Here is a 27556-nt window from a genome sequence, read left to right as displayed (position 1 = left end):
GCTCCCTTGAGGTTTCTAGGAATTACTCTGAGGTTCCAGAAGTACCCAAGAGTTGTGTCAGATATGCTGTAGAGAAGAAGTGGGGTTTACCTGGGTCTGCTGGCCTCCAAAGACTGGTCTGAACTTCCACTTTACAACCTGGAGTCCTTGAGCAGGCGTCCAGCCCAGGCCTCGGCGGGGGTGGGGTGGGGGTGGGAGTGGGGACAGAGGCTGCCTCCTGCCACACTTGCTGCCCCCCTCCCTTGGGTTCTATCTGCCTGGGGAGGGATATGGACAGAGCTTCCATTTCCCCTTACCCCCACCCCAGGCAGACAGTGTAAGGAGAGGCGCACCTGCCAAGAACAGGGTGGGAAAGGAAGTCACATAAGTCAGGAAGATCAGTGAAAGCCTCGGTTTAATTGGAGACAATGATTGATTATCGATCAACGGACGGACTGATTGATCGTCAAAGTGGACAACACAAGAGCAGCTCGGGGGGTCCTGCGCCCCCCCTCCTGGGGAGAGGAGCCCTGATTGGGGGTGGGATTCCATCTCACCAGTCACACCTGGGTAAGGGGGAAGGGGCAGGCTCTGCTCAGCCCTCGCCCCCTACAATGACACGACTTCCCATTGAGCGGCAGCGCGGAACCCACGCTTTCGGGGTTTGTGGTACAGTTTGTATAATACAGAGTGGGAATGAGGACCCTCTCTCTGGGAGACCCCACCCCTCCTTCCCCTGACCGGGGTCAGCTGGGGGAAGGGCAAGTTTATTTTCCCTTTTTGCCTCTGTAGAATAATTTACAAACCAACCATACAATATGTACAAAAAAAAAAAAAAAAAAAAAGAGAGAGAGAGAGAGAGAAAAGAAAAGAAAGAAAGCCATATAGAAGTCCCACTCCAGTCACTGGTGGGGGACAGAAACTAATGTCGCTACAAAAATGAACCCTGTACAGCATCATGGGGGTGGGAGTGGGTGGTACTCCCCACCGGGACGGACAGACAGATGGAAGGCTGCGGGCAGCTGGGGGCTACAGTACCGTGTGCTCAGAATTGGGGGTGCGGGAGTGAGAGAGAGGCCCCGCCTCGCCCGGCTGCAGAACTGGGCGAAGGGCATAAAGGGGGGGGGTGGTCTTTCCTTCCAAACAGTCCCCCATGGCTTGGAGAAAAATGGCCTTGCATCTGTCTGTCATATTGCTCCAGGAATAGCTAAGGGGTGAGGGGGAGGCGTGGCCAGATGGGGGCAAAGGAGAAAGAACTTTGGTTGGTGCCAGGGTGGGAAAGGGCTGCCCCGAAAGGGGATGTGGGTGTACACTGTTATTGCTTCCTCCTAGGGCAAAGGGTCATGAAGGGGGTCAGGAGGATGCGGGGCGTGGGGGGGGTGCCCAGGATGGGGGCTCTGGGCCTGGCCCCACCCCACCCGAGGTGCAGGTGCGAGCCACTGCAAACCCCTCTCCTAGGGCCACGGGAATCATTAAGGCAGAAACAAGAGGAGAAGCAGCTGGAAGGAGGGGTGTGGTTCAGAGCCCTCTCCCCGCAAATGGAGAAAATTCAAACAGAACCCAAAATGGAAGGGCAAGGGGATGGCAAGCGGAGGGGGGATCAGGCCCTCCTCGAACCTCAGACCCCGGGTTAGTGGTATGAATGTCTCTCCGACACCTCCTCTCCGCTACATCTGATAGCACACAGCTCCTCTGTCCCCGCCCCTGTCCCCGAAGTTAGTATTGCCAGGTTTGTGCAAAATGAGGCGGAAGACTTCTGGGGAGGGTGGGTGGGCAGTGAGCCAGACAGGGGCTGGAGCTGGGGTCACCCCGGGAGACAGCCCCCCCCCCCAGAGCCCCCGCCCAGAATGGCTATTCCCGGTTGGGTTCCAGAGACCCTCCAAAATTCAGAGGAAAAGCCCCGAGGGAGAGAGGGAGGTGCGATGCCTGATGCCTGCTTGGGCCCAGGTGGGGAGCCTTAGGAGGCCGGAAGACTGAGCCTGGGACCTGGGGGGAGGCACAGGAAGGGAGGCGGGCAGGGGGGGACACGAGGGGTTTAGTCCGGAACAGGAGCGTCTACAGTGGCTGTGTTTTATCCTGGTTTTTTTTTTTTTTTCTTTTTCTAAAAATGTAACAATTAAAATTCCAAAAATAAAATCCCTTCCGGGACCTCCGCCCCTTGTTCCCTAGCCCCCACCTCCAAAAAGAGGCCCCATGGGTGGGGGTGAGGGGAAAGAGGAAAAAAAGAAAAGAGAAAAAACCCCACTTTTCTGTTTTCTTTTTTCTCAGGAGGCCCAAGAGTCTTTGAGGCAGTGGAGGAGGTGGTCGGGGGGTGATGGTGGCGGAGGGAGCCGGGAAGAGCAACAGGATGGAGGGGCTGGGGCTCAGGTAGGACCTCCAGCTGACCCCCACCCACCAGGAGCTGCGAGTGGGGTGGGCTCCTCGCCAGATGTTCCCGTGCAGGCACTGCACGCCCTCTTGGCAGCCTGGTGCTCTTTTTGGGCCCCCACCTCGGCCGCCACGGAGGGGAGGCCCTGGAGGCCCGGGGCTTCCTCTGGAGAGGGCGGGGTCCTCAAGGAAGGCAGAGGGGGGCTCTCAGTGGACAGGGCCAGGGGGCTGCTGCGGCCCCCAGCCTCCACGGATACGTCTGGGGACATGGCCCCGTCCTCGCCCGTAGCCACACTATGTGCTGTGTCGCCTTGCTGTGTGACGCCAGGTTCCTCTACCTTCACCTCTGTGGGCAGGACGTGGCCATCCACCTCCCACGGTTCCTCAGTCGGGGATGGATCCTGAGCCATGGTCAAGTCCCGCACTTCAAATGCACCTGGGGCGGCAGACACCTCCTCTTCCTCTTCCTCCTCCAGAGTCAGCTCAAACTGGAACTTGTCCGGTGGGGGTGGGTGGCCTGGCCCTCTGGGCTCCTCGTCAGGTGGCGGGGAAGGGCTCTGCCGAATGGCGCTGTAGTACCAGTCCCGATTGTCCTCCAACGTGTCCAGGATCTCCTGGGCATCTGGGTGGACCAGGTCAGCCCACGTCTCCCACAGCGGGTGTACAATATAGTCAATGAAACCCACCTGGGAGAGAAGAGAGAAAGGCACAAACTGGGGGTCCGCTGGTGCAGACCGTCCTGCCACGCTGTGGGATCTAGCAAAATTCAAAAGAGGCTGATGGCCGTTAATTTTGCAACCTTGCTTCTCAGGATCCACCCTGGAAAAACTCTTGCATGGGTAAGAAAAAAAAAAATCTCTACATAGGAGATTTTTGCAAATACTGAAACATATATCCATAGATTTATCCATATCCACATATCTGTCAATCGGGAATTAGTTTTAAAAAATTGTGGTTGGGGCACCTGGGTGGCTCAGTGGGTTAAGCCTCTGCCTTTGGCCCAGGTTGTAATCTAAGGGTCCTGAGATCGAGCACGAGTAGGGCTCTCTGCTCAGTGGGGAACCTGCTTCCCCTTCCCCCTCTGCCCGCCTCTCGGCCTGCCTGTGATCTCTTTCTGTCAAATAAATAACTAAAATCTTTAAAAAAAAATTGTGGTAGGGGCCCCTGGGTGGCTCAGAGGGTTGGAGCCTCTGCCTTCGGCTCGGGTCATGATCTCAGGGTCCTGGGATCAAGCCCCGCATCGGGCTCTTTGCTCAGTGGGGAGCCTGCTTCCCCCTCTTTCTCTGCCTGCCTCTCTGCCTACTTGTGATCTCTCTGTCTGTCAAATAAATAAATAAAATATTTAAAAAAAATTGTGGTAAACCTCAGATATTAATAACATTTTTTTAAAAAGATTTTATTTATTTGCCAGTGATAAAGAGAGAGTACACACAAGCAGGCAGATAGGCAGGCAGAGGCAGCGAGAGAAGCAGGCTCCCTGCCGAGCAAGGAGCCCGATGCTGGACTCCATCATAGGACCTTGGGATCATGACCTGAGCCAAAGGCAGCCGCTTAACCAACTGAGTCACCCAGGTGTCCCTAATAACATTTTTTTTTTGCAACAAAGAAAAACTAGAAATAACCCCATGGCAGAAGATTGGCTAACCTACTCTGATAGTATCTTCCCTCCTCCTTATTTTTTTTAAGCTTTTGAAAAATTTTTTTACTTATTTGTCAGAGAGAGTGCGAGCACAAGCAGAGGGAACAGCAGGTAGAGGAAGAAGCAGGCTCCCACTGAACAAGGAGCCCGAAATGGGATTCGATCTCAGGACCCTGGGATCATGACCTGAGCCAAAGGCAGATGCCTAACTGACTGAGCGACCTAGCTGTCCCTCTTCCCTCCTTCTTAATAACAGAATCTTGATTTTTCTTGGTGGAGGCAATGCTTCCCTCACACAGCTGAAAACTACATTTCCCAGCCTCCTTTGCAAAACAGAGATGGTGGCAATGTGACCACAGGTGGATGGAAGATTGGAGCTAGGGTGGGAACAGAGGGTAAGGGTGCTGCCTCAACTGGCAGAAACCTTTCTTCCCTGCTATGTAGCCAAAATCCCTAGAGCTTCAACAGCATCTGTGATCATAAGAGGCATTTCTTGGGACAGAGGACCGAGGCTTTGGATGATAGAAGGGAATTCTCTTAGATGCCTGACCATTTCAAAGGGAGTGATATTATTTCTCTAGGCTTTTTTACATAAGAGGAAATAAACCTAAAGGTCTACCTTGTTTGAGTCACTGTGAATTTGTAACCCGTCAACACCTAAATGATCAGCCATGGAGAAAAACCAAGTCTCTCCAGAAACCATTAGCTCTCTATACCTTTGAGAATACTATACAACAGTCAAAAAGGACAGGCTAACTCTGTGTGGAAACACTTGGACAGATCTCCAAGCAGTGTTTGGGAGAAAAGGCAAGCTGTATAAAAACAGATATATATTCATAAAATTCTTATTTTTTTAAAAAAGCAAAACCCATGAACTATTAAGTTGTCTGTAACCATAACTACATAATAGAATGTATGAAACTGGCTTTGCCAGGCGTTGGAGGATGGGGTGATCTACATGCTTGGGGGACATTTGGAAGTGTCCAGAAATAGGTTGTTATCACTGGAAGGGGAGAGTGGAGGCCAGAGATGCCGCTCTACATCTTCCAAAGCCCAGGGCAGCCCCTGTGACAGAGAATGATCTGGCCCCAAATGTCAACAGTGCCAACGCTGGGTAACAGTGGTCTGGAAAGGCAGGCACAGTGAAGCGGGAAAAAATAGGTCTCACCGGGGAGGAGATTGAAAGTGGGGAGGCTGAGACTTGTTCTTGTTCACACTTTACAAACAAGATTGTGTTTCTGTACCTCTTGTTAAGTTAAATAAGCACACGATGACGAGTCACTGCATTTCATTTCAAAATCCACCCCAAATCAAGGGAAAGCATCTGCCTTCGGTCCAGGTCATAATCTCAGGGTCCTGGGATCAAGCCTCTGCATCTGGCTCCCTGGCTCCCTGCCCATGGGGAGGCTGCTTCTCCCTCCCCCTCTGCCCTTCCCCCCACCCCTACCACTCCTGCTTTTTCAAACAAATAAGTAAATAATCTTAAAAAAAGAAAAATCCACCAGGGGCGCCTGGGTGGCTCAGTGGGTTAAGCCTCTGCCTTCAGCTCAGGTCATGATCCCAGGGTCCTGCATCAGGCTCTCTGCTCAGCAGAGAGCAGCGAGAGGGGAGCCTGCTTCCCCCACAACCGTCTGCCTCTCTGCCTACTTGTGATCTCTCTCTGTAAAAAAATAAAATAAATAAAATCGTAAAAAAAAATCCACCAAAAATCAAGGACAAGATAGTGGTTACAGGGAAAGTGAGAGGCTATATGGACATAAGGTCTGTAACTAAGAGCTGCGTAAGTATTATTATTAGCTATTTGGTGGCTACAAATGAGCTAGAACTTGTTTGACTCAGGTCTACACGCGTTGAGTCCGGAGGCTCAGTTTGGTTGTTCTGGAGGAGAGAAAATGTTGCAAATTTCCCATCAAGATAGAAAAGAGAAAAAAAAAAAAAAAAAAAAAAAACCCCAAACAGAAAAACTTGACTTTGTGGAGGGGCAGGTCAGGAGCGCCTGGACTTCTCCGGGCTCCAGGCCAGCGTGGGAGGGGGAGGGCCGCCCTGCTACCTTCCACCGGGGCCGCAGCACTGTACCTGAGACTTCTCCACCGAGGCTGTGTGCTTGTCGCACATAGGGCTGATCTCCATGCCCCGCTCCCGCTCCCGGTCACCCTGCTGGAAGAACTCGGCCATGATGCGGTCCGTCCACTGTCGGTACAGCTCCAGTGGTTTGGTGGGGTTGCTGAGGTCGGCACAGTGCACCATGTTGCGAAGGACCTGCACGAGGTAGGGGACCTTCAGAGGCCGTGCCCCTGTCCCAGGGTGGGACCTCGGGCTTCCTTACCTCCCCCTTTATGGGCAGGATGAGGAGAAGGGGTGGTGGGGATACGGAGAGGGAAGGGAAAAGGGGAGGAGAGGGGAGAGGAAGAGAGAGGGAGAGAAAAGAAAGAGACGGGTGGGGGAGAGGAGAGAAGGCGGTGTTGGGGGCGGCAGAGGGGACAGGAAAGGGCCGATGGAACAGAAGAAGAAATGAGGGATGGGGGGAGACAGAGGCTGGGATGGAGATGAGAGGGAGAGAAAAAAAAAGAGACAGGAAGATGGGCAGCATGGGAGCTGGAGGCTGAGGGAGGGGAGCCACCCAGACCCCAAGGGGAGAGGAGAAGTCTAGTCTAGAGAAGTCTAGAGAAACTCTAGTCTCCTTATATGGCGGGCGAGGGGGCACCTGGATGCGGTCGGAGTAGTTGTCCAGCAGGAGGACACCCGAGCTGGTCACTTTCTTGGTCTCCACCATGGTCTTCAGGTCAGCCAGGAGGGTCATGTGTTTGGACATGTCCGTGGCCAGCACCTGCGGGTGAGGGGGGCATCACAGGGGCCGCTGAAGCCCTGCCCGGGGCTGCCTGGACCCCACCTGCGCTCGGCACAACCTGTTCCCAGCCCCCACAGGGACGCCGCTCCCGCTCCCGCTCCCGCTCCCGGGGCTTCCGGTCCTGGACTCAGACCCCGGCTCTCTCCCCAAGCCTCAGAGGCGATCTTTCCTGTCCGGTCCCCGCCCCGGCCCCGCCCACCATGTCGATGACCATCTTGCGCAGGCTCTGCCGCTGGCGCTTGCTGAGATTCTGGAAGATGTCGCAGTTCTCTTCCTGCAGCAGCTTGAAGCCCACGGCCAGGTGGTGGTTCTCCAGCACCGACTCGTCGTTGTACATGAGCGCCAGCTCCGAATCTGCCGCCCAGGCCCAGGCAGGGGGTCAGAGGAGCGCCGAAGCCAACCCGGGCCCTCCCCTACCCAGCAGGTCCCGCCTCTGACAGGGCAGGCCCCGCCCCTGACCCGGCAGGCCCCGCCCCCGTGGGGGAGGCCACTCACTGGTGTTGATGAGGAACTGGTTGGAGACCCCAGGGTGGTCCACGTCATGAATGGCAGCTGCAAAGAGGGCGGCAAGAATCTCCAGGTCCGTGAACACAGCCTAGGGGCAGAGAGTGGGGGTCGGAGAGAGATGGGTGAGAAAGATGGGGGGGTCTGAGAGATAAGAGAGAGATGGGGGTGTCACAAAAGAAGGGGGTCAGGAGAGAGAGATAAGGATCAGAAAGAGGAACAGGAGCAGAGAGGAACGGAGGTCAGAGACCCAGGGGCAGAGAGACCAACAGGAGATGGCAGGTGGCCAATGAGAGATGGGGGTTTGGGGGTGCGCGGGGTGGGGGGGCTCACATCGAGCGCGGGCGTGGCCAGCAGCACGTGTGTGGACTGCAGCACATCAGCTGCGTGCAGGCTGTTATGGTAGGCCACGTCGGGGTGGTAGTGGTCCTCCAGGGTCAGCATGTAGGTCACCATGGTGTCCACTGGGATGCGAAACTTCTTTAGCAAGTCCCGCTCCTGGGGTAGGAACGGGGTTGGGGGGGCAGTGAGTCCCGCGGGCTCTCCGCTCTCCACGCTGCGCCCCTCCCTCGCACCCTGCCCCACTCGGCCCGCCCTACCTGAAATATCGTGTACATGATGCAGCTGAGGGAGCGGCCGCCCGCGTATTCCGACACGCAAAAGATGTTCAGGCCCCACTTGTTCAGGTTCTCCAGTTCCTGACCGAGTTGGGGAGGCCAGAGGTCAGGAGCCCTCAAGACCCAGGGCCAAGCCCCTACCCACTTAGGTCAGAAGTTCTTCGTGGTTGACCTTCACCCCTCTCCGCTCTTCCCTAGCAATCCAGAGCTCTGGTCTGAAGGCAGCACCCTTATCGCTCACTTTGGGGGGGGGGGGCGTGCTCAGCAGCTGGGAACTTACCCAAGGGGCCCTAAGATACAACACAACCACAGCCACTGTGCCCTGATTATTATCTGCCCAGCATGACTCGGAGTGCTTGATCTCGTTTGGTTGGTTTGAGAACCAGAGCCGGGAGGAATGAGGAGACTTCCCCAAGACCTTGTATCTCACCAGGGCCCAAGTCGAAATGTGATCTCAGCTAGGCTGACCCCAGAGCACAGTTTCACTTCCGAGCTAAACTGCTCATCAGCACCAGGGGGAAGGGAACTTGGGCAAGTTTTCCATGTCTCCCCAGAACCCCCAAACAGTGCCAGCACACAGTAAGTGCTCAATAAATATTGTACAAACCCATGTGGGAGCCCTCCTGGCTCCCACATGGAAGAGCCAGGGGCTGAACCCAGGTCTGGCCAGTAGTGGGTGCTATGGGGGTTCTGGCCAGACCCCCTTCACTGATGGGTGCACCCATCCCCCACCTGCTGGGACTGTGGCCTACCAAGACTCACACCGCTCTGTTCTCCAGGAAACTGCTCTTCTTGGGAGCTACACAGAGGAGGTAACGCTGTCCACTCTGGGGGCAGCCCACAGACAATGACTGACACAGGGGTACAGAGTTCAGTGCTCTTGCCTCAACGTGGGCTCAACTCGGTGGTGATGTTCACACTCCGGAGCTCTTTGAGGGGTCGTGCTGAGAGGCCATGCTTGAGCTCACGCCACCTCCCGACTCAGCTCCGTCCTATCCTGCTTCCTTTATTCCCTCTCTCCTGAGAGTCTCATAACCCCAGTATACCTGAATCCTCATTTCAGACTGGCCCAATGCTCAGTCCTTGGCTGGGCCCCAGCAGACACCTGTCCCTCTCTGGTCTAGCCCCTGCGAAATCTCCACTCACTTGGGCCAGGAGCTCCTCTTGGTCGGTCTTTACCCCAAAGCGGGGGATGCTGGAATCATTCAGGCTGCTGCTATGTCTCAACTTCTTCACCCCTGTGATCTGAGACATGGGCTGGAACTGTGTCCCGGGGGGCGGGGGCTGCTGGGAGGGTCTCTGCCGTGGGGCTGGCTGTTTTTCTCGATCCTTCATTGTGGGCGATGAGATCTCCACTTCATTCTGCTTGTCTGCGAGAGACGGAGGCCAGACAAGCATGAGCAACCCACAGAGATGCCCTCATCTGGCCCTCAGTTCCCCTCCCCTGCTCCCCACTGCGCCCTGGGAAGGCTCACTCTGGAGGGCAGACCCCTTCAGGGTGTCATGCTGTTGGTTACTTATAAGCTGGAAACCAGAAGGAAAGTAGGAATTCTTCTGGGACGTACTGGGCTGGAGTGGGGACCCTGAAGCTGGCCCGGAGCTATGGGGTGGCTCCAGTCTGATTGCCAGGTTTGGCAGGGGGGTGGCATGGGAAGTCAGGAAGGAGGGTAGGGGTGTTAGAGAGAGTTGCTGCCTGCCCTGTATAGGCAGGGAAACTTCTTGGACTGGGGGGACACCTCCGTGGTGACTGAGAGTGCTGGTGGGAGTGGAGAGCAGGGTGAAGCGGGAGGGAAGGGTAGCCTCTGGCTCCATGAACCCTCCCACCAGCCCACCCCTTTGACACCAGCCACCTGGGGGCCAGCCCCAGGAGCCTTCTTCCTGAGCTTTCAAGGGCTTCCAGAGCCAAGCCGGGGCCACCCATTGTGACCTGGGGCCCTGCCACTAAATAACGGGGCCTAATAGGACTTATTTGCATGCCGTGCTCCCATTGGCTGGATGTCAGAACTGGGCACGGCCACACCCCCATTGGCGGGAGCCTTTGAAACTCCGAACACTTCTCTTGAGCTCGGTGCAGGACGGTTCTCCAGAATTTGGAAACCTTTGGCGATAAATTGAGAGGGTGAAATTATCCTGAGATTGTGGGGGACAGCCTCAGCTTGGGCTCTTGGGTTCAGCGATTAGGACGAATTGGAGGTCCCCATGGGCTTTAGGGTTCTAATGAATTTGAGGTATTCTGTATCACCGTATCGGGTATGGAAAGTTCGCAGGAGTCTACTGAATTTGAGGGTCATACTAAGTTGGGCGATTCTCCTGAATTTGGGAGACTTTTCAGCTTGGAGTGTTTTGGGAAAGTTTGGGGGTTCTCTTCTGGACTCTTAAGGACACCAGCTCCCTTAAGTTTGGGAACCCTACTGAATGAAGGTGAGCATCTCTCTTAGGTTTGTGGGATCTCCTGAATTCGTGGGGGGGGGTGGAGAATCCGAATTGGGACATGCTACTGAATTCGGGGAGGCCTTTCAGCCTGGTGGCATTTGAAGTTTAAGAATTCTATTTGAGGGGCACCTGGGTGGCTCAGTGGGGTAAGCTGCTGCCTTCGGCTTAGGTCACGGATCTCAGGGTCCTGGGATCCAGCCCCGCAGCATCTGCATCTAGCTCTCTGCTCAGCGGGGAGCCTGCTTCCCTCTCTCTCTCTGCCTGCCTCTCTGCCTACTTGTGTTCTATCTCTGTCAAATAAATAAAATCTAAAATAAAAAAAAATTCTATTTGAGTTTGTGGGATTCTTGGGGTCTTGAGTTTGAGAGTTCCATTGCGGTTCCACTGAGTTTGGAGGGTCTTTTCTGCTTGGAGAAATTTTTTAATGTGGAGGTTCTAGAAAGTCGACATCCCTCTGCGTTTGGGGGCATCGAGAGTATGGGAACTCTTGAAAGTGATAACCCTGATCTTTGGGGAGTCAGGAGCCACGGTCCCTGGGGCAAATGTCACCAATTAGACCTGTGGTCTGGGACAGCCCCCTCCAGTCCAGGCGTGCACAGTCCCCACAAAGTGCTACCCTTCACTCACCCAGGAATGTGGTGGAGATGTACTCAGAGACCTGGTTTCCTGACCTGCTCATCTCTGACAGGTGTGTGAGTTCTCGGTTTAACATCCTCTTGAACTAAGGTGAAGGAGGCAAGAAGGAAGGAATGATGGGGAGACAGGGCATCAGAGGGTGGGGGAGGTCAGCCCCTCCCAAGAAACTTCTGAAGATCCCATGAGCCCCTCCTACTTCCTTGCTCTGCCAAGAGAGCCCTCAGCAAGCTGCTGGAGGGGAGGGGGTCAGCCCTTCCTCTCCTCCGGGTCTGGATGGGGACTCAGGTTGGGAATTCGGGACTCAGCATGCCCCTCCCTTCCTGAGGAAGGGGGGCACCCCTCCCCAGACTTCCTCCTCCTCCAGCCCAAAAGGAGGAGCCAGAGGGGCACCTGTGGAAGGGAGGGGCTCCTGCCTAACAGTGAGCCAATGGGGTGTCAGGAGAATCCCGTCGCCATGGTGATGGGAGTCTCCTTAGCAACTCCCCCTCCAACCAGCTGCAGAGCTGGGGGAAAGGGGGGCAGGCCTCAGGACCCTTAACCCCTGCCTTCCCAGAGCCCCCCTGGCCCAAGTCTTCCCAGATATGGACCCCACTCCCAAGGCGTCCTGGCCCCCAGCTCCAAACCCAGTTTGGAAGGAGAGAATACAATCTCTCCTTCACAGGAGAGAATGCAAGTTCTGGGTGAAGAGAAGGTTTGGCAGGGCAGGGGAGAATACTGAGCTGAGGAAACCTTGTTCGGTCACCCAGGGGAGGGGGGTTCCCATCACAGCCCCTCTCCCCCAACCTCAGAGGGGTGGGCACATGCACAGATGAACGGAGTATACACAGAACCAGGCCTGGCAGTCCCTCCTGGTCCCCCCATGCCACTTCACACAAGCGTCTGCTATGACATTGTGCATGGAGGAGAAAGGGCATTGGTTCCCCGCCCCCAAGCTCCGCCAAAGCACCCCCAAACCAGAAGCAGACTCCATCCAGAGAGGCAGGAGGGACGCTTGGCAGGAAGGGTGAGCTCACGTAGCCCACACCAGGATGGGGCGCTTACTCCTCCCAGTGCTGCCAGAGACCCCAGTTGCACAGAAAGATACATATACACACACAAGATGGACCCACAAAGTCACACAACCACACAGAGAGCCACAGACTACCATCTTACACAGTTCTACACAGCCACAGCCACAAGAATTGAGGGGCATACACAATAAGGCAGTCCCTGATACTTGGGGTCACATGCCCCAGAAAAATCACACAGGTCTGGGCTCCCAAACACATCCCAACACACACCACCACAAACAGCCATATGATCTCAGAGACGGCCCCATCATGACCCAGGCAAACAAGCATATGGTCAGACAGCCCCACACCACTGCAGACACACACACAGGCGAGTGCGGACAGTCACACCCAGCAAGAGACCCATATCCCCAGCCACCCACTCTCCCCGCCCAGTCCTGGGCCACACACAGAGACAGACAGTCACAAGGTTTCATGTTCAGGCCACACACGTGCACAGCGGCACACACCAGCCCAGACCAGGGGCTGTAGGATCCAAGGTGGGAGGGCCGGGGCCGAGTCTCCTGCCCACCCTCCACTCCGAGTTCCCCTACCTGGTCCCACCAGCCCACCAGCCACGGCTTGGAGCAGGTCTCACAGAAGAAATCCACCAAGGGCATCTTGGAATCTTAGCCCCGCTCGGGGCTGCCGCACAGAGAGGCTGGGCTTGGGGAGTCCTGGGGTTAACAGCCACTGTGGGGGGGGGGTGTTCTGGGCAGGTGGGCAGTGCAAAGGGGAGCCGCGGAGGGGCCTGGGCCGGCCCAGCAGGGCTGGGGGCTCCCCTCCCCTCCGCGCTCCCGACAGCAGCCCTGGTTACATGGTCTGCCAGCCCCTGGCCCTGAAGGGCCCCCCCGCGGCAGCGGCTGGAGGCGGCCTGGGACCCCTGCCCATGAGGGGGCAGGGCGAGGGTCCCGGGAGGTGGCTTTGGAGGCTCTGGGCTCCGTGTGTGCGCCTGTGTGTGTGCGTGTGCGTTCTCACTGCAGCACTGGCAGGCTGCATGCGACGTCAGGTGGTGCCGGGGGTGGGGGGGGCGTTAAAGGGGCATCGGAGCCCACGGGCCTAAGCCAGGATCCAGGTGGGGCTGCCAGGGATGGCAGGGAGGCACACACACCCTGGAGAGGACATGTCCCCTCCATGGACACACCCAGAGACAAAGACACACACCCAGATGCTCTACACATTCACAGACATACAAACACCCTGAGACACACCTTCCACACCAACCCGTATGCAGGCACATACCACACAGTCACAACTCTGATGTCCAACACATTTACAGGTAGACCGCTGGACACACAGAAGGTAGACACCTTCAGACACAGCACTTCCAGGAACACAGAGTCACACCCAGATGTGGAGACACACACCAAGGGACAAACACCCAGGTATACTGGCACACTTAACAAACACTCAGCATAGCCACAGACACACTTTCAAACAGACACAAAAACCCATGTGGCCCTGGGTACCAGACAGACCCTGAGAAATCCACGAGGGAATGCTCACACTCACACCCACAAATACACAGACACACCACTGCAGAAACACAACCGAAGACCTACATTTAGAGACAGTCACACTCTCAGATGCTCAGCACACCCTCAGAGACACCATCACCCTCAGACTTGAATGTTCCCAGACATACCTCCACCCACAGGTGTAGGCACCCACCCCCAACACAGACACCTCCACGGGCATACTCGTTTCCTGATAGGCTTCTTCCTCCCACGAGGGCAACCACTATGCTGCACAACAGAAACATCATTCATATTGCCTGCTTTCTGAATGGTGTCCTCTGGAGTTGTGCAGTCCACAATCTGCACAACTGTGCATGGGAGCCTTGCACCCTCCCCCGTAGCCCTGCAGGCACTCGCACAGAGTCACAAACACATGGAGATGCACACTCAGATTCATTCCTAGGCCAACTCACACTTGTAAACATACTCACCCCTCTGGCACAGGCCCCCACGCAACCCAGTATAATCGTCTGTGCACACCCATATATCCTTCGTAGGTACACATCTGCATACCGCTCCTGATGTGCCCTCTTAAAACATCCCCTCCCATCCCACCTTGTGGTGAGAATGTGTAGCCTGCAAACTGACAGCCACACAGACCCACGGGCACATACATACTTGTAGACTCTAGCATAAGAACCCCGCTTAAGAGAGACGGTTTTCTACATGCAGGTGTACAGACACCCATACCCATCCACACACACCAGGCTCCCCCACCCCTGGGAGAAGTCAGCACCCACGGGAACAGGCAGACTAGGGGCCCCGCCTAAGGATGGACTCCCACCCCATATGCCCCACGTACTGATTGACCCCGCCCCATTCCCCACCCAGCAGTCAGCCCCACCCCACAGGCCCATGGAATGGTCCCCCCTCATTGGCCCTATCCAGAAACCAGCCCTGCCCCCAAGGATGCCCCGCCTATAGGTCCCACCCAGCGGGTGGCCCCTATCCCCAGGCCCCGCCCAGGGGCTGCTCCGGCCCTGGGGCTCCAGGTCCGCTCACCTTGTGAGAAGCCATCTCGCTCACAGAGCGGTATGTCTGCATGGTCTCCAGCTGTTCGAGACACCAGTCCAGCTCCTCCAGTGTCTCCCGGGCCAGTTGCTGACATGTCTCTTCTGGAGAAGGGGCAGCACAGGTGGTGACCCAGAGGCCCCAGCCCGTGATGATGGGGGTCTACCAGGTGAGAGGGGTGCTGGGAAAGGACAGTTAAGACAGCCACCCCGACTGAGAGGATCCCCACCCCAGCAGCAAGAGGGCCCCTTTCCCACCCCTTGGGCTTTGTTACCTGATAGCGTGGCCTTGCAGACTGGGGTTGGGCCGCCCAATGGGGACCGTCTGCAAAGAAATGGACCTTCAGCATCAGCCTGTGCATCCGGATTCCTGCTTCCCCCCCTCCATGAATAATGCCCATTTTCCTTTTTCTGAGCGCTCACTGTGTCCCATTTACTCAGCCTGCAGCCTCTCACAGAGCCCCAAAAGGACCCATTTTACAAATGAGGAAACGGGCTCCAAGGAGTGACAGGGGTGGTCAGAGGTAGGGACAGGTCCTTTGTCTCCAAAGTTCCTACTTGCTTGAGCATTTTTCCCCTAACTCCTGGAGGGACCAGCAGTTCTCAGCCACACCCCTGTTCCCACATAATAACTACCGCTTTTTAGTGCTGAACAATGTTCTCACACTTTCCTGTGTATCATCTTCCAGACTCCTCACAGCCACATCTAATGGAGGCGCTATTAAATTCCCATTTTATGGAGGGGGAGCAAAGGTACCACAAGATGCTATTTGCCCAGGAAGCTGGCATCGGGGCCTGCAGTGGCCCCAAGCCTAGGGTAACTGGCTACCCTTGGCCTCACCACCAAAGTGTCTGGACCCCTTGGTCTTTAGTTTTAAGTTTCTGTCTTAGGCATTCAAATTGCAATGGTTTACTGGCTCAGGGGGAGCTGTTGCCTGAACAGAGGCTCAGAGAGATCAAGTTCCTGCCTGAGTTGAACCCAGGTGTGCTTAGTTAGCCTTGCAATCAGGACCGTTGGGGACCAGCCCTGACTTACTTGTTGCTGGGAATGGGTACATTGGTCAGGAGTGAGAAGTTGCTGCGAACACTCCGGAGACTGGCCAGCACCTGGGATAGGGAGCAGCCGTGAAAAGAGGGAGCCACGTGGAGAGGCGGCTGGGGCTAGGCCCCGTCCCCAACTGTGGGGGAGGGTTGGAACCCCTTCCCTCCTTCGGAGAGGGGTCTTACCTGGGCAAAAGGTGTCACAATGAGGTCCTCAGCGTGCCTGCAATCAAGGACAGGGGCAGGTCAGGAGTCCTTGCCTCGGGACACCTATGGGCCTGGGTGGAGAAGGGCTAGGGTGCCAGAGCAGCAACTCGCTAGAGTGGGTTGGGCCTGGGGAGGTTGGTGGGCTGGGAGCGGAAGCTCACACGGGTCAGGGGAGACCTCCCAAGGGGAGGCACCCTGCAGGGGCTGGTCCTGAAGGAAATGGTGGTCAGAGAGAGGAGCTCACATGGGTGGGCAGGGAGGGGGTGTTGCAGAGACAAAGGGGACAGCCATAAATACCCTGCCGGGGCTGGGCTTGGGGAGAGCAGTGTGGGCAGGAGGGGGTGGGGAGCAGGAAGGAGGTGGGGGGGCTGAGGCGGGTGCCTGGATGGGTAGGGCCAGGACTGGAGGATCCAGTGAGAGGGGAGGGGGCTGGGCAGGTCTGGGGGTGCTCACACCTCAACAGGTGGTCATGATAAGGGGGGCTGGCTTAGGGAGGCCTGGGGTGGGGGAGAAGGAAAAGTGGACTCAGCCAAGGTGGACAGTCTGTAGGAAGAAATGGCAGCAGGGAGGGGCTCACATGGAGTTTTCTCCTTGTTGGAGGGACAGGGCTGAGGGGGGGCCAGGCCCCAGCTACCAGTGGGTAGGCGGGACTGAGCCCTTGCTATGGACAAGGGGGCTGTTTACTTTTCACTGGAAGGGAGAGGTGGCCTGGGGCTTGGGCAGTGTCCCCACTCCCTGCTGGCAAGGGCAGCTCATGTGGGCGCAGGCCTGGAGGGTGACAAGGGGGTGCTCACGCCTCGCTGGTGACCGACGAGTTCCGGGACATAGTTTTGGGGGACATGTCGTAGTCGCTGTCTGAGCGGTACAGGAAGGACTCCCGGCGCTGGCTGGTGGCGGCCCCAGCATGCAGCACGAGGCCCGGGCTCGCCTGCGAGTCCAGGGGGCTGCGGCCGGGAGATGGCGAGGGCCCATTCTCTGCCTCAAAGCTGTAAGGGAATGGGCAAGAAGACGGGTCAGCGGGGCTGAGATGACATTGAAAAGGAATGTACAAGGAAATTCCTGTCGAGATCGGGAGGGAGAGATAGGAGACATTAAAGAGAGACAGATACCCCAAAAGAGATGGGGAGTTGTGGAGCTCAAGCTACTGAGCGCCTCTGAGAGCCAGGCTCTGTAGAGGTGTGGGGACCCAGCAGTGACAGACCATCCTCTGTCCCTCAAGGACATGTCATGGGGAGGCTGGACTATAAACAGGTTAGCCTGGCCGCAGTGCACACCCCCAAAGTGTGGGGGCCTTCTTGGCTCTATGCCCAAGTCTACTCAGAATCTGTCCACTTCGCACCCCCTCTTGGGTCAGCCCTGCCTCAGGGCTTGCCTGGATCTGGACCAGTACATTTGTCTCTGCCCTGGTCCCTGGCTCCTGTCTTTGCTCCTCAATCTGTTCCCCTCCCCTGTGGCCAGAGGGAGCCTTTGAACACTTGTGTCAGGTCCCATCCTTCTTCTGTTCAGATCCTTCTGTGGCTCCCAGCTCACCCTAGAGCAAAAGCCCAAGTCCCCCCTGTGGCCCACAGGGCCCTGCCCAATGACCTCCCCAGTCCACCCCTCACTCACTCCACTCCAGCCACAATGGCCTCCTAGCTGTTTCCTAAACATTCCAGATACATTCCAGCCTCAGGGCCTTTGCACAGGCTGCTTCCCCTGCCCAGATCTCCAGTGGCTCCTCCTTTACCTCCTTCAGGCCTCGCCTTAAACATTATCTTCTCAGGAGGCCTCACTTGACCAACACATTTAAGATCTGAATCTCTGTCCCAATATTTTTATATCTCCCTTCCTTAAAAAAAAGAAATACTACTTACCTGACATACTCTATATTTGATTTCTTTACTATTTGCCTTCCTTTCTAGAACTAAGCCTTGGAGAGAAAGGATTTTTGTCTGCGTTGTTCACTGCTATATCTCTTAAGCCAGGAAGATGTCTACACAGTAGACACCCATACATGTTTACCTAATAAACCATAAAATGTAACGAATGAATGTATGAACGGAATTGTGCCATGCACAGAATTAGAAACCAGGTGGGTGACTGAAAGTTACTGGAGAGGTGATTTTAGCTGCTAGTTGAGCCAGGCCTCTTTGAGGAGGGGACAAGTGAGTGGGGCCTGAAAGATAAGAAGGAGTAGGCCACTGGTCAGGAAATAGGAGAAAACACTCCAGGGGTGGGGGTAGGGTGTGGGGAAATAGCAAGTGCAAAAGCCCTGGGGCAGGATTTGGCTTTTGTGTGAGGACCAGCAAGGAAGCTGGTGTGGCTAGAGTGGGGATACAGACTGTGACTGTAGAGACACAGCTACAGAGAGAGGGGAGGAAGATGGGATCCAGCCTGGGGGCACTGGCAAGACAGAGATCCTCAGGAGGAGGCAGGGAGATGCTGGCTCTGCCAGTTCCCAGAGGTATGGCTGGATTTCAGTTTCCTCATCCACAAAATGGGGACAAACACCACCTCCTTCGGGGCATCCAGGTGACCAGTGTAAACACGGGTCAGAATTCAAACTGGTTGGCTGCTGCCCTCTACCTGCTCAAGCCCCATTCGAGCACATTCCTACCATTAAAGCAAATGTTCCCAGGACTCAGGCATCTGACACCAAAGGCAGGGTGATGCTGGGGGTCCGGGGCAACCGGGTAGTCCAATTTTAGGAAAGAAATCACAAATTTTATTATTTTTTAATTATTATTAAAAATAATAATAGGGTTATTATTATTGTTATTATGTGGAGCCCAACCCTAGGCTTGAATTCACAACCCCAAGATCAAGCCCTGAGCTGAGATCAAAGAGTCGGAGGCTTAACCGACTGGACCACCTAGTGGCCGCAGAAATCAGAACTTTTAAGCAGCCAAAAATTCAAACTTCTTTTAAAAATCAAACATCCGGGGTGCCTGGGTGGCTCAGGGGGTTAAGCCTCTGCCTTCAGCTCAGGTCATGATCTCAGGGTCCTGGGATCAAGCCCTGCATCAGGCTCTCTGCTCAGTAAGGAGCCTGCTTCCGTCTCTGTCTCTGCCTGCCTCTCTGCCTACTTGTGATCTCTCTTTCTGTCAAATAAATAAATAAATAAATAAATAAAAATCAAACATTTAAAAACTCTAAAAACTTCTGCTCTGCAAAAGACACAGTCGAAAGCATAAAAAGACAAGTTACATACTAGGAGAAAATATATGACAAAGGACCTGTATCCAGATTATATAATGAAGACTCCAAACTCAATAAAAAGAAGACAAGGAATTCAATTTAAAAATGATCAAAAGTCTGGACAGTTCGCCAAAAAAGATATACAGATGGCAAATAAGCAAAGGAAACACCATTACTCTTTAGGGAAATACAAATTAACACCCGGAACCATCCCTTCATACCTGCTAGCATGGTTCAAATAAACAAACAAGAAACAGACAAGAACTGAAGACAATAATGACAATTGGTGGACAAGGATTTGGAGCAACTGGAACCCTCCTCATGCATTGCTGGAAGGAAGACTCCAGCAGGAAGTGGCTTAGCCACTCTAGAAGGCAGCTGGTCAGTTTCTTAAGCAATGAACCGTACACTTACTGGGTGATCCGAAATCCCACTCCTGCGTTTATATCCAAGATAAGTAAAAACACGGTAGACCTTTGAACAACAAGTGGGTTGGGGTGCTACCCACCGCGAAGTTGAAAATCCACATATAACTTTTGGTTCCCCCAAAACTTGACTACTAACAGCCTGCTGTTGACCAGAAGCCTTACCAATAACAGGAACAATCGATTAACATGTATTTTGCATATGTATTATATACTGTAGTCTTACAATAAAGTAAACTAGAGAAAAGAAAATGTTATTAAGAAAGTTACAAGACTGGGACGCCTGGGTGGCTCAGTTGGTTAAGCAGCTGCCTTCAGCTCAGGTCATGATCCCAGTGTCCTGGGATCAGGTCCCATATCGGGCTCCTTGCTTGGCAGAGAACCTGCTTCTCCCTCTGCCTCTGCCTGCCACTCTGTCTGCCTGTGCTCGCTCTCTCTCTGACAAATAAATAAAATCTTAAAAAAAAAAAAAAAAAAAGAAAGTTACAGGACAAGTGCCTGGATGGCTTAATGGGTTAAGCCTCTGCCTTCTGCTCAGGTCATGTGGGATCGAGCCCTGTATCCAGCTCTTTGCTCAGCAGGGAGCCTGCTTCCTCTCTCTCTGCTTGTATCTCTGCCTACTTGTGATCTCTCTCTCTCTCTCTGTCAAATAAATAAATAAAATATTTTTTAAAAAATAAAATAAAAAATAAGAAAGTCATGGGAGTGCCTGGGTGGCTCAGTCAGTTAAGCGTCTGCCTTCGGCTCAGGTCATGGGATTGAATCCTGCATCAGCCTCCCTGCTCAGCGGAGAGCTCTCTCTCCTCTGTCGGCAGGTCTCCCTGCTTGTGCTCTCTCTCTCACTCTCTCTTTCTCTCTCTGGGTCAAATGAATAAATAAAACCTTAAAAAAAAAAAGATCATGGGCACCTGGGTGGCTCAGACTGTTAAGTGTCTGCTTTCAGCACAGGTCATGATCTACAGGTCCTGGGATCAAGCCCCATGTCTGGCTCCCAGCTCAGCCAGGAGTCTGCTTCTCCCTCGCCCTCTCCCCCTGCTTGTACTCTCTTTGTCTCTCTCTCTTTCTCTCAAATACATAAATAAATATTTTGAAAAAAAAAATCATAGGGGGGGGCACCTCGGTGGCTCAGTTGGTTAAGTGTCTGACTTTGGCTCAGGTCATGATCTCCCGGTCCTGGGATGGAGCCCCGTATCTGGCTCCCTGGTCAGCACAGACGCTGTGTCTCCCTCTCCCTCTGCCCCTTCCCCCCAACACTTGTGCTCTCCCTCTCTCTCTCTCAAATAAATTTTTTTTAAAAGAAAATCATAAGGAAGAAAATATACATTTCCAGTCCTGTTCATTTTTTTTCTCTTAAGATTTTATTTATTTATTTGGCAGGAAGAGACGCAGCAAGAGAGGGAACACAAGCAGGGGGAGTGGGAGAGGGAGAAGAAGGCTTCGAGCTGAGCTGGGAGCCCAACTCGGGGTTCGATCCCAGGACCCTGGGATCATGACCTGAGCTGAAGGCAGACGCTTAACGACTGAGCTATCCAGGCACCCCTGTGGAGTCTGCTTAAAAAAAAATTTTTTTTTTGAACTACTGTGAAATAATAAAAAATATATATTTGGTTTCTGCCCTGGTTTCCTGTCACCCAATTCTAAAAACCCTAGGACTGTCTGCAGTGAAAAGTGTCTTTGCCTGCCAAGAGATGACTATCTGCTGGGGACACCTGGAGAGCCTCAGGATGGGGACTCCTTGCAGGGTGTGGGGGGGAGATGGGCAACCATGTGATTAAGTGGGTTAGAGCTTTCAGTCCCCCTCCTTGGACTGGAAGGGAAGGGGCCAGGAGGATGAGTGAGTCACCAATGGAGCAGCCAATGATTTAATGAGTTGTGCCAAAAAATGAAGCCTCCATCAACATCCCTGAGAGTTTCCGCGTTGCTGAGCACGCGCGGAGGGGCTGCACCTGGAGAGGGCATGAAGCTCCAAGCCCCTCCCCTAAGACCTTGCTCTCTGCCTCTCTTCCGTCTGGCTGTTCCCGAGCTGTATCTTTTCCAATAAACCAGTGGTCTAGTAAGTGCACTGTTTACTGAAATTCTGTGACTAGCTCTAGGAAATTAACCTAACCTGAGGGGGGGGATTTGTCATAACCTTGACTTACAGCTGGTGGGGCCAAAGCCCATGTAGACACACCCTGGACTTGAGACTTAAGCTAAAGTGGGGGCAGCCTTACCAGACTGAGCCCTTCACCTGTAGGATCTGTAGTAGCTCCGAGCAAGTTTGTGTCAGAATTGAAACAGAATGTAGTTCACCCAGTCCGTGTCACAGACAACTGCAGAATTGGTTGGTGTGTGTGTGTGTGTGTGTGGGGAAACCACACGTTTGGTGTCAGAAGTTAAGAGTCAGCAAGAGTAGAAAGAAGCAGCAGTTTCCTTTTTAACTCCTGATACACAAAACGACTTGAATCAGTCTCAAAAGAATTTTGCAAAGAGAAAGAAGCCAGCAGTGGGGATTACCTGTGTCAAAACTCAGAACTGACTAATAAATGAATTTAGCAAAGTCGCATGATACAAAGTCACCAAAAATCGATTGCCTTTCTGTACACGAACAATGAATAATCCAAAAAGAATATTATGAAAACAATTCCATGTACAATACCATCACAATGAATAAGATGTTAGGAATGAACTTAACCAATGGGACAAAAGTGCACGGAAAACAAAAGTGTTGCTGGAAGGAATTAAAGAAGGCACAAATAAATCAAAAGACATCTTGCATTCAAGAATGAGGAGATGGGGGGTGCCTGGGTGGCTCAGTGGATTAAAGCCTCTGCCTTTGGCTCAGGTCATGATCTCAGGATCCTGGGATTGAGCCCCCATTGGGCTCTCTGCTCAGCAAGAAGCCTGCTTCTCTTCTCTCTCTGCCTGCCTCTCTGCCTCCTTATGATCTCTCTCTCTCTCTTAAAAAAAAGAAAAAAAAAAGAATGAGAAGACGGGGCGCCTGGGTGGGCTCAGTTGGTTAAGCGTCTGCCTTCGGCTCAGGTTGTGATCCCAGGTTCCTGGGACTAAGCCCCACATGGGACTCCCTGCTTGGCGGGGAGTCTGCTTCTCTCTCTTTCCCCTGCTCGTGTTATCTCTTCCTTTTTAAAAAAAAGAGAATCCTGGGACACCTGGGTGGCTCAGTTGGTTGGACGACTGCCTTCGGCCCAGGTCATGATCCTGGAGTCCCGGGATCGAGTCCCGCATCGGGCTCCCAGCTCCATGGGGAGTCTGCTTCCCCCTCTGACCTTCTCCTCGCTCATGCTCTCTCTCACTGTCTCTCTCTCAAGTAAATAAATAAAATCTTTAAAAAAAAAAATTTAAAAAAGAGAATCTTGAAAAAGAAGAACAAAGTTGGAAGACTCACACTTCCCGATTTTAAAACCTACAAACCTATGGTAATCAAAACAGTGTGGTACTGGCATAAAGACAGACTTATAGACCAACAGAGTCGAGTGAACCCAGAAATAAACCCTCACATATATTGTCAAATGATTTTCAGTATGGGCAACAAGACCACTCAATGGGAAAAGGACAGCGAGTCTCTTGAACAAATGGTGCTGAGAAAACTGCTTATTCACATGGAAAAGGATAAAGCTGGATCCTTACCTCACATCATATACAAAATTAACTCAAAATGGATCAAAGACCTAAATGGAAGAACTAAAAGGTATAAAACTCCTAGGAGGGGCGCCTGGGTGGCTCAATGGGTTAAGGCCTCTGCCTTCGGCTCAGGTCATGATCCCAGGGTCCTGGGATCGAGTCCCGCATCGGGCTCTCTGCTCAGCAGGGAGCCTGCTTCCTCTTCTCTCTCTGCCTGCCTCTCTGCCTACTTGTGATCTCTGTCAAATAAATAAAATCTTAAAAAAAAAAAAAAAAACCTCCTAGGGCGCCTGGGTGGCTCAGTGGGTTAAGCCGCTGCCTTCGGCTCAGGTCATGATCTCGGGGTCCTGGGATCGAGTCCCGCATCGGGCTCTCTGCTCAGCGGGGAGCCTGCTTCCTCCTCTCTCTCTCTCTGCCTGCCTCTCTGCCTACTTGTGATGTCTCTCTGTCAAATAAATAAATAAAATCTTAAAAAAAAACCTCCTAGGAACTTCATGACATTGGACTTGGCAATGATTCCTTGGATATGACACCAAAAGCACAGGCAACAAAAAACAGGGGTGCCCAGGTGGCTCAGTCAGTTAACTGTCTGCCTTTGGCTCAGGTCATGATCCCAGGGTCTTGGGATCAAGTCCTGCATCTGGCTCCCTGCTCAGTGGGAGCCTGCCTCTCCCTCTCCTATTCCCTTTGCTTGTTCCTTCTCTCTCTCTGTCAAATAAATAAATAAAATCTTAAAAGAAAAACAAAAGAAGAAAAGAAATTGTACCTCATCAGAATTATCAGTTTTTTGGCACCAAAAGGCACTATCCAGAGAGTGAAAAGGCAATCCATAGAACGGGAGAAAATTTTTGCAAACCATGTATCTGATAAGGGATTGATACCTAGAATATATAAAGAGCTAAAACTTAACAACAAAAAACAAACAACCCAGTTAAAAAGTGGGCAAAGGACTTAAATTAAACATTTCTCCAGAGAAGATATGGGCATACCTCGGAGATATTGCAGGCTTGGTTCCAGAACACTGCGATTAAGCATGGCAACTGAATTTTGTCTATTTCCCGGACATATAAAAGTTATGTTTACACCACACTGTGGTCTATTAAGTGTGCAGTAGCATTAGGTCTAGGAAGTTCATAACCTTAATTGAAAAATACTTGACTGCTGGGGCACCTGCGTGGCTCAGTGGGTTAAGCTTCTGCCTTCAGCTCAGGTCTCGATCCCTGGGTCGTGGGATCGAATCCCGCATCAGGCTCTCTGCTCAGCAGGGAACCTGCTTCCCCCTCTCTCTCTGCCAGCCTCTCTGCCTACTTGTGATCTCTCTCTCTGTCAAATAAATAAATAAAATCTTAAAAAAAAAAAAAAAAGAAAAAAAAACTACTTGATTGCTAAAAAATGCTAACCATCATCTGAGCTCTCAGTGAGTTTTAATCACTGGTCCCAGTTTGCCCTAACAAATACGATGAGAATGAAAAAGTCTGAAATGTTGCAAGAATTACCAAAATGTGATATGGAGACACGAAGCGAGCAAATGCTGTTGGGGAAACGGCACTGATAGACTTGCTTGACGCAGGCTTACCACAAACCTTCGATGTGCGAAAACCACAATATTTGTAAAGTCCAGTAAACCAAAGCACAACAAATAAGATATGTGTGCATACCGATGGACAATAAACACAGGAGAGGATGCCCGACAGCATTAATCATTCAGGAAATGCTAATCAAAGGTGCAATGAGAGAGCAGCACACACTCATTAGAATGGCTACTATAAAAAATAGGGTCTCCGGGCTGGCTGAGTCAGTAGAGCATGCGACTCTTGATCTCAGTGTTATAAGTTCGAACCCCACTTTGGGTTACTTAAAAATAAAATCTTTAGGAGGGGCGCCTGGGTGGCTCAGTCACTTAAGCGTCTGCCTTCGGCTCAGGTCATGATCCCAGGATCCTGGGATCAAGCCACCGCATCTGGCTCCCTGCTCCACGGGGGGCCTGCTTCTCCCTCTCCCTCTGCCCCTAACCCCGCTCGTGCTCTCTCTCAAAATAAAAATACATAAAATCTTTTTCTTTTTTAAAGATTTTATTTGTTTGACAGAGAGATAGAGAGAGAGCACAAGTAGGCAGAGAGGCAGACAGAGGGAGAGGGAGAAGCAGGTTCCCCGCTGAGCAGAGAGCCTGATGCAGGGCTCGATCCCAGGACCCTGGGATCGTGATCTGAGTCGAAGGCCGGCACCTAACCACTGAGCCACCGAGGTGCCCCCAAAATATATAAATCTTTTTTTAAAAAAAAGGAAATACTAAATACTCAAGAATTGAAAGCAAAACTTAAACAGGTATTTGTAAACCAACGTTCACAGCAGCATTGCATTATTCACAATAGCCAAAAGCTGGAAACAACTGAAGTGTCCACCAGTTGTTGAACAGATAAAGAAAATGGTGGCGTATATTGCCAATGGAATCGTATTCAGTCTTAAAAAGAAAGTGAAATTCTGACACATGATACCACATGGATGAAGTTGAAAGCATTATGCGAAATGAAATAAGCCCGACACAAAAGGGCAAATATTGTAAAATTCCACTGTGAAGAGGTCCCTACAGCAGTCATATTCCTAGACACAAAGTAGAATGGTGGGAGCCAAGGGTTGGCAAAGGGTGGGGAGTTAGTGCTTCATGGGGACAGAGCTGCCTTTTGAGAAGATGAGAAAGTTCTGGAGACAGACGGTGGTGATAGTTGTGTGCATACTTAATGACACTGAATTGTACACTCCATGAGGGATTAAAATGGGTAATTGGATGTTATGTATACTTTCCACAATAAAAACCCCTCATACGGTATATACTAAAAAGGGTAAATTTTTCTCGACATTAATTTTTATTTTTTTATTTTTTTTATTTTTTTATTTCCAGCATAACAGTATTCATTATTTTTGCACCACACCCCGTGCTCCATGCAATCCGTGCCCTCTATAATACCCACCACCTGGTACCCCAATCTCGACATTAATTTTTAAAAGTAAAAAACAAAAACAAAAACTCGTAAGGGATGCCTGGGTAGCTCAGTCAATTAAGCATCTGACTCAGTATCAGCTCAGGTCTTCCATCTCAGGGCTGTGAGTTCGAGCCCTATGTTGGGCTCTATGCTGAGTGTGCAGCCTACAAGAAAGAAAGAAATAAAGAAGAAAAGAAAGAGAGGGAGGAAGGAAGGAAAAAGGAAGGAAGAAAAGAAATAAGAAAAGAAAAGGAAAGGAAAGGAAAAAACTCTTAAGGTGGAATCTTCTTAGATCATGACCTTGGGGCCTATGATGATAAAGCCCATTTATTGAGCATCTGCTATACCCAGGCCAGGTGAGATCCTTGTAGGTATAAAGCAATAATAACAAGCTACTTACTGAATCTTTTGCCATGTGCCTGGCACACTCCTAGTGCTTTACGAACATGAGCCCGGTTATGTCTCCCGCCAGCTCTGTGAGCTGTGTTAACATCCCAGCTCCACGAGGAGAGTGAGGCACAGAAGGGTGGCAAGGAGTTGGTGGCCTCGCTGCCTGAAAACTATGTCCTCCTTCCCAAGGCACAGCCTGGATGTTCTGGTGCCGCTGAGTGCCCCTGGGGCAGGGAGAGGAGCTTGCCTACATACTCAAGACCTCACCCTTGCCCAGGTCATTGAAGCCAGGTAAGGGAAGGTGACAGCCAAGTCCCAGAGGGCGCCCAACCAGCACGGCTAGCCCATCCTGCAGCCCCAGGGGACGCCGCTCACGTAAGCAGGAGCCCAGAGGCCAGGATGGGAAGAGGCTCCCTGGGGCCCCCGCTGTTTGTGCTTCCAGGAGCTGCTGTCCCCCGGGCTTTGGAAGGGCAGAGGGGCGGGGATTGGGCCTTTGGAACTGCAGGTTGAGTGTGTGTGGGGGGTAGGGGTGGGAAGGGTTTCAGCTGCCCTCCAGAATTGCACCCTGGGACGACGTGGAGTTGTCACCTTTCCCTGGCCTGCGGCTGCTCAGGGTGGAACAAAGTCGGCCCCGAGGCTGCTCCATTAATGTCCTAAAGGGACCCAAGGCCATAAAGTGAAGTCAAGGGCAGCCAGGAGGCCTTGACATCATAGCCACATGCCCAGACACTCCACCAGAAAGGAAAAAACCTGCACAAGACTCCCCTTCAGAGGGGCTGACCACTGGTGGCACCCTTGGAGGAAGCTGCCACCTGCCTCCCTGTCCCTCTCCCATCCCTGGGGCCCCTCGGCCTGCCCACGTGGGCTCCCCAAGCATTGAACTGGGCCCCTGGAGGACAGTGCAGCCCAGGAGCAGATCACGGCTCCAGGGAGTTCTGCTCCAAGGGGCCAATGGGCAACAAACAAGCCGGGAGTGGAGTAGAAGAGAAAGGAGACACGTTCCAGTTGGTAAAAATCCTAACCACCACGAAAGTAGTCAACTGCTATTAAATGCCTCAGACACTGTGCTGTGTCTGGACACATACTAATGACCCATTTCTTTCTTTCCTATTTTT

At 52.7% G+C, this 27556-nt stretch overlaps 1 protein-coding gene across 5 annotated transcripts in view; it reads right to left on the bottom strand.

Annotated features, from left to right (window-relative positions):
• Positions 1–376: 376 nt before the first annotated feature.
• Positions 377–27556, bottom strand: part of PDE4A (phosphodiesterase 4A) — a 52335-nt gene continuing 25155 nt past the window's right edge. For 4 of the 5 annotated variants that reach the window (XM_032310956.1, XM_032310948.1, XM_032310965.1 and 1 more), the window contains 14 exons: positions 16642–16833; positions 15827–15863; positions 15636–15706; positions 14875–14924; positions 14592–14704; positions 11015–11108; positions 9101–9324; positions 7937–8035; positions 7671–7835; positions 7329–7428; positions 7033–7187; positions 6690–6812; positions 6062–6244; positions 377–3032 (listed from right to left, as the gene is read on the bottom strand). In XM_032310956.1, coding sequence (XP_032166847.1) covers positions 2343–3032; positions 6062–6244; positions 6690–6812; positions 7033–7187; positions 7329–7428; positions 7671–7835; positions 7937–8035; positions 9101–9324; positions 11015–11108; positions 14592–14704; positions 14875–14924; positions 15636–15706; positions 15827–15863; positions 16642–16833 — 2296 coding nt within the window. In that variant the 3' untranslated portion in view covers positions 377–2342. Of the gene's footprint in view, positions 3033–6061; positions 6245–6689; positions 6813–7032; positions 7188–7328; positions 7429–7670; positions 7836–7936; positions 8036–9100; positions 9325–11014; positions 11109–12626; positions 13071–14591; positions 14705–14874; positions 14925–15635; positions 15707–15826; positions 15864–16641; positions 16834–27556 lie in introns of those variants that run through there. The other variant, XM_032310981.1, reaches the window with a different exon arrangement.

The sequence above is a fragment of the Mustela erminea genome, chromosome 1 (genome assembly GCF_009829155.1).
Source record: "Mustela erminea isolate mMusErm1 chromosome 1, mMusErm1.Pri, whole genome shotgun sequence".
Classification (NCBI taxonomy): domain Eukaryota; kingdom Metazoa; phylum Chordata; class Mammalia; order Carnivora; family Mustelidae; genus Mustela; species Mustela erminea.
Note: the sequence above shows the minus strand (reverse complement) of the source record. Positions and strands in the feature narration are given on the sequence as shown.